The 6422-nt window shown below is 34.9% G+C and overlaps 1 protein-coding gene and 1 long non-coding RNA gene across 3 annotated transcripts; both read left to right on the top strand.

The window, feature by feature from the left end:
* LOC107639241 (protein MOS2) lies at positions 224-2275 on the top strand. The gene is made up of 2 exons (XM_016342720.2): positions 224-1905; positions 2158-2275. The coding sequence occupies exon 1, from the start codon at positions 285-287 to the stop codon at positions 1668-1670; it is 1386 nt and encodes a 461-aa protein (XP_016198206.1). The 5' UTR covers positions 224-284; the 3' UTR covers positions 1671-1905; positions 2158-2275.
* Positions 2317-3516, top strand: LOC107639242. 2 transcript variants are annotated; one of them, XR_001620039.2, is made up of 4 exons: positions 2317-2344; positions 2453-2563; positions 2697-3229; positions 3323-3516. It is a non-coding gene; the product is annotated as an uncharacterized LOC107639242 (long non-coding RNA). The 2 variants fall into 2 exon arrangements; XR_001620038.2 differs by having other exon boundaries at positions 2322-2563.

Genomic DNA, 6422 nt, shown 5'->3' with positions numbered 1-6422 from the left:
ACTATATTATCTTGTACTCTTTTTTTTTTTACTAAAGATAGAAGACTCGAACCCGCAACTTCTTAATTGAGTATGAAGAGATTATGCTATTTGAGCTATTACTCATTGGCAATCTGTGGACTGTTTGACCTTTCAAAAAGAAGTAGTTGAATAAACTTAAATATCTTTATTTTGTATTATTTTTATTTACTTCTTTTCAGAATAAACTCTCTTAATTCTTGAGAATTGAGATCTAATCAAATTAACTAAAAATTTTTCCGTATCCAATCGAAGAAGGATAAGCCATGAAGCTCTCCTTTTCGATACCCTCGAAGTCCTCTTCCTCCTCCAAACCCATCAAACTCGACGACTCCTCCAAAAACGGCGCGGCACCCTCCAAGCACTTCGTCACCGAATTCGACCCTTCCAAACCGCCAATCGAACAAACCGCCACCGTTATACCCCCGATCCAGAACGAATGGCGCCCCACCAAGAAGATGAAGAACCTCGAGCTTCCCATCACTGACCCCAACGCTGACCATCAATCCCTCGAATTCGAGAACGATTCCAATGCCGCGGATGCAGAACTCGGCACCGACATGTCCTACGGTCTCAACCTGCGCCAAGCCGCGGAGAAAAATGGCAAAACCGGTGAACTCGCTGATGATGAGGATGATAGGGTTCCGCGTCAACGGCCGGAGGTGGCGTTGCTGCAGAAGTTTAAGGACGACTTGAAGCGGCTGCCTGATCACCAGGGGCTCGAGGAGTTCAATGATGTCCCTGTTGAGGGTTTCGGCAAGGCCTTGCTTGCCGGATATGGGTGGTCAGAAGGAATGGGAATAGGGAGGAATGCCAAGGAGGACGTTAAGGTTGTGGAGTACAAGAGGAGGACTGCCAAGGAAGGGTTAGGATTTGTTGGCGATGATCGCAGTTCTGTTCGGAGCCAGAAGAAGAAAAGCAGGGAAGACAATGGGAGAAATGATGCAGGTTTTGTTAGTGAGAAGAAGATTGTGAGGATTATTGGGGGAAAAGATGCTGGATTGAAGGGTATTGTTGTGAGGAGAATTGGGGAGGATTGGATTGTTTTGAAGGTTTCAAGGAGTGGGGAAGAAGTGGAGGCTAGAGTGAGTGTGGATGATGTTGCTGAACTGGGATCTGCTGAGGAAGAGAGGTGCTTGAGGAAATTGAAGGAGCTGAGGATTCGGCACAAGGGTGAAGATGACAAGGCTTCAAGGCATAAGCGTGAGAGAGAGCGAGGCGGGGTTGAGAAGACAACTCGAGCGGAAGCTAATGGGGGTGATCAGCAGCGGGGAAGGAAACAGGTTTCTTGGCTCACAAGTCACATTCGAGTTAGGGTTATTAGCCAGAACATTAAAGGAGGGCGGTTGTATTTGAAAAAGGCACAGGTTTTGGATGTTGTTGGGCCTTTGACTTGTGATATATCTATGGATGAGAGCAAGGAGATTGTTCAAGGAGTGTCCCAAGATATGCTGGAGACCGCGCTTCCTCGACGTGGGGGACCAGTTCTTGTGCTATCTGGTAAGTATAAGGGCGCCTTTGGGAGCCTGGTTGAGAGGGATTTGGATCGGGAAGTTGGTGTTGTTCGGGATGCTGATACTCATCAGCTGCTAAATGTGAAGCTTGAACAGATTGCAGAGTATATAGGGGATCCTAGCTTATTAGGGCATTGATTTTGTTGTATCAATTGCAGTGTATAATAAACATTGATTAGAACAACAGACCATATACAGTTCGAAAATTCTATTTTCTTATTTTACATACGTTGCAGGGTACTCTTCATCATTATTATCAAAATGGCGAGCCATTCTTGGTTAAGTACACTGCGGTGCTGAGCCGCGAGTCTGTTATCATGTTGAAGGTCTTGTTTCGGTCCCTTCTGGACCAATCAAAGGTGCCACACAGCAGGTTAGTTAGCTTCTGAGATTTGATTTTGGATAGAAATGAATGGAGACAGTAGCAATCTATTTAGTAGGGTTTAACAATAGCTTTTCTCTTTCCGGAAGTTAGAGTTTGAAATCTTAACAACTACTACGTTGAATTTGGTTGCATAGTGGTTTTGGGTTTAGAAATATTTGTAAGGTTTATAATATAGAATGGAAAATGGGAGGCATTGTTTTTGATGATAGAGATGGTAAAATTGCTTGATTACAATGATAGGACTAGCTAATTGTAGCGCACACCAAGATGATTTATACATTAATGCTGCCCATGACTTCCTGAAGGTAAGAAGGTAAGATATCGCTTGCTAGTCACTGTATTGCTGAGGGTTTAACACTTGCCTCACATGTCGGAGAAGCTATTTACAACACCTTTTTTTACTAATATGTGTGGCCAGCTGGTGAAGGTTAGGCTTCCTCTTATTCTCCTTAACTTGTATATCTGTAGTTCATTTTTTTTCAAGTAATTGAACATTTTGTTAAGGATCTATAGCTTATGTGGTTTGTTCTGATAGGTGGAGGTTCAAGTGAGGTAGTTGTATTGGGTTAGCAGGGCCCTTCCAACTCTACCAATTAATCTCGAGGATGCTGCTTGTAGTGAAGCTGAAATTGAGAAGGCACTTCAGGTACATTGATTGGAGGTGTTGGATCTTTGTCAGCCTGTTTGACTCCTTTGTTAGGGTGATTTGTTTGCAGGATCTTATCTTTTACTTTATTTCTTTTCATCCATTGGTTAACTAGTTCTGTTAATGAATGCAGGCTGGTGAACAACTTGTTTTGTGTTAATCAGGATACACGTTTGAACTTTAGAATACTTGACCTCAGAACCCGGCTAATCAAGGAATTTTCTCCATTAGGTCTCAAGTTGAAAATATAAAGCATTTCATCTGAATTTTCTTCTGAAGAGTTTACTTATTTGTGTTCATTCCTGATTTGCATGTTGTTCATCATGGTTGCTTTAAATTTTAAAGTTACTGCAATAAATGTATACTAAGACATTTACAGAGTATATTTTCCCCATGATGCCAAGTTGAATGGTCACATTATTTTTCATTGCATTGTTGGGTAGGCATTCAGACAATTCTTATTATTTGAACACTTTTGTCAAATCCACCCTCAAAAATTGATTGCTGGGTCAAGTGAGAATACCTTGCCCAATCACCACAGCTTCACAAGCATATGGCAATATGTGCTGATTTCGGCCGTGTTTTTGAGATTCCTTCACACACAGACATCTGTGTGAGTTTACTGGTCTTGATGTTGAAACGGAGATTAAGAAGCATTATCACGAGGTATATTTCACTTTTAGGCATATGTTTCTTTGGTATGGTTTTGAAATTATTGTGGTACATAACCTGTTTTACTGATATTGATTTTTTGAGCAGGTTATGGATATAGTTGATAGGTTGTTTGTCTCAATATTTGATAGCTTGAACCAGAATTGTAAGAGGGACCTTAAAGCTGTGGCACAAAGGTAAGCATCTTCTATTAAAAAAAATGTATTTTATATATATCAAACATTCTTTTCTAGTCTAAAAAATTTCTTTCTCCTTAAAAAAAAAAGAGTAAATATTGTTAACTATATTATGTTGTAGTTCTTGTGCCATGAACTACCGGTTGAAAAATGTGAATACAAGACTGTGTTTGGTTAATGGGTGGAAGAAAATAAGATATAGATATATTATTTTAAATATATTATTTCTCAAATTACATATTGTATAAAATATATATAGTTAGTCGTATTATAATGTATAATTATTTGTTACTTTTGACTCTGAAAAAATTCAAGTTTTAAGCCCTATGCCACATTGGAGGGTTATACTTTATATTAACTTTTTCAACATCAAGCCAGTAATGATTCTTTAGATGCTAATGAGTGAAAGGATGATTTTTAATAAATTTTTAGAAATCGTTTATTGTTCCGTTTTAAATTCATAAGTTTATAAAAATGTAGATTTTTTGGAATTTGAACTAAAACATAAAAATTAGATATTTATTCTTATTCGTTTTGGTTTTTTTATATTTTATTTGAATCCAAATATGCAGTATTTTCTTATTGACATTTATGTTTTAAAGTTAAATAACTTAAAAGTAGTAAATGTCAATAATCTGTATCAGTATTAAATCGAATTAAACTGATTCGATTTACTATATATGGGTTGTTCAATAGTCAATCGAATTAGGTCAATTCGATTTACTAGCATCTACTTAGTTCCCCTATAAATCGAATTAGGTCAATTCGATTTATATAGATATATGCATGGGACTTTGACGTAACAATTTTTGTTTTGGGGAATTTATGTAATTTTGAGATGCCTTTGGTTTAGTTATGCATTTTACTCTTTAAAATATTTATCAAATAAACTAAATTTCTAATGAATATTTATTATTTATTAACATAATATAACAACTGATAAAGCTGTCGACACAAAATAACAATTCATAAATATTTTAATTCAAAAATAAATTCATACAACAAAAGTATTTGTTTGTATAATATATAGAAATATAGAATTTGTTTCTATACAACAAAAGTATTTGTTTGTATAATATATAGCATGTCTAGAAATATAGAATTACTATATGACTTCTAAAGCGGACCTCATGGAATGATAAGCCTCTTAAAATATGCTTGTCCGAAAATTGATGAAAAACATTTCAAATCATTGCGATCAGACACGTTCAGTTCAGTTCAGATGAGTTGTATTCAGATGAGTTGTATTGGTGCTGCTGACATAAAAAAAAAAACTTCTTCAAATATTCTTAATAATGAATCTAAACAGATTCAACCGTATCATAACTCAAAAGTTCGTATGATTCATCATGATCCGTGGCTGATGTATAGGAAAGAGAGGAATGCATTCTAGAAAATAAAAACAAGAAACAAAAATATATAATAAAATTTTAAGTTGAAACCATGGATGATAATATCAATGAATGAAATCATAAACAGCCAAGAAGGAGAAAGAATACAAATGGTATCAAGGAGAAAGAATACAAATGGTATCCCCAAGTTGTTTAAACGGACGAGTGAGCTGATTATTCAAACGGACGAGTGGGCTGATTATTCGACCAATTCAAGTTGGTTTCACTCTTTTTTTTTATGTTGAGCTATTTATAGTTATACTATTTAAATCCTTCCAACAAGGCTATAACAGCTTCTTTCCACTCAAATACCTCTCCCACCCCGCCCTATGGTCTAAAGGGCAAAACCATGCCAGTTTCATGCTGAAATTGTGCTAATAATTCAAACACTACGCATAAAGTAACCAAGGGTATGGGATAGTATCTTACATTTGACTCAATACATTTTCACTTAAAACAACGAATAAAACATGTCATGAAAGAATCAGTTTCATGCTGAAATTGTAAAACAACGAATAAAACATGTCATGAAAGAATTGGATTCGCATGATAGATTTATAATAAACATGGTGATACAACTGAGTTAGCTTCAGCAAATCTCAACTTCTATTATATATTCCTAATTTTACAACTAAAATGTGCCACATGTTACTCTCTCATTGTAATTGAAATTAAATCTTTCCCTCCAAAATTAAAGAATTCTTCTCTCCATAATAATTTTACAATCAAAATATGTCACATGCCACTTCCTCATTGCAATTGAAATTAAATCTTTCCCTTCAAAATTAAAGAGTTCTTCTCTCCTCCATACTAATTTTACAACCAAAATGTGCCATATGTCACTCCCTCGTTACAATTGAAATATAATATTTTCCTCCAAAATTAAAGAGTTCTCTCATTCTCTCTCTTCCTTTTTCTATCTCTCTTATTTCTTCAACCACTCTATTTATTTTATATATCATTATTAATATCAATGACTAATTACTAATTTGATAATCAAAATGTGCGATATGACATTCTTTAATTGCATTAAAATTAAAATTAAAATATTAAAATTGAAATTGAAATACCTATATTATGTACCATATATTACTATCTAATTTAATAATTAAATGTATCACATGACACTCTCTTATTAAAATTGAGAGAAAACATTTTTTTCCAAAATTAATAAACTCCCTTCCTAAATTCTCTCATCTATCTCTCTCTGTTTTTCTATTTCACTCTACCATTTTTACTCTATATAGTTTATATTTTATATTAGTAATTTTGACAAATCAAAATATGTAATCCGATATTTTTTTATTACAATTAAAATAAAATTTTTTCTTCCAAAATTAACAAACTCTCACTCTCATTCTTCATCTTTATCTTTCTCTCTCTTCTTTCATTCTCTATTTTTTCTACCTTTCTATTTTACTTTAAAATTTTTCCTCTTTCACATTGCATCCTTAGTTATTTTGGTGAATCAATTCGAAGGCATTCTAAGCAGCCACATTGTAAATGTGCACTTGAAATATATAGTCAATAAAAGATCAACACCAGGTACAAGCCTAAATAGAATGCTTGGATAACTCGATGCAAATTTTGGGTAGAAAGTCGCATAGATTCTGTAACCTC

Source organism: Arachis ipaensis, chromosome B04 (assembly GCF_000816755.2).
Source record: "Arachis ipaensis cultivar K30076 chromosome B04, Araip1.1, whole genome shotgun sequence".
Taxonomy (NCBI): Eukaryota; Viridiplantae; Streptophyta; class Magnoliopsida; order Fabales; family Fabaceae; genus Arachis; species Arachis ipaensis.
The sequence above is the reverse complement of the archived record's forward strand: the minus strand, read 5'-3'. Positions and strand labels throughout refer to the sequence as shown.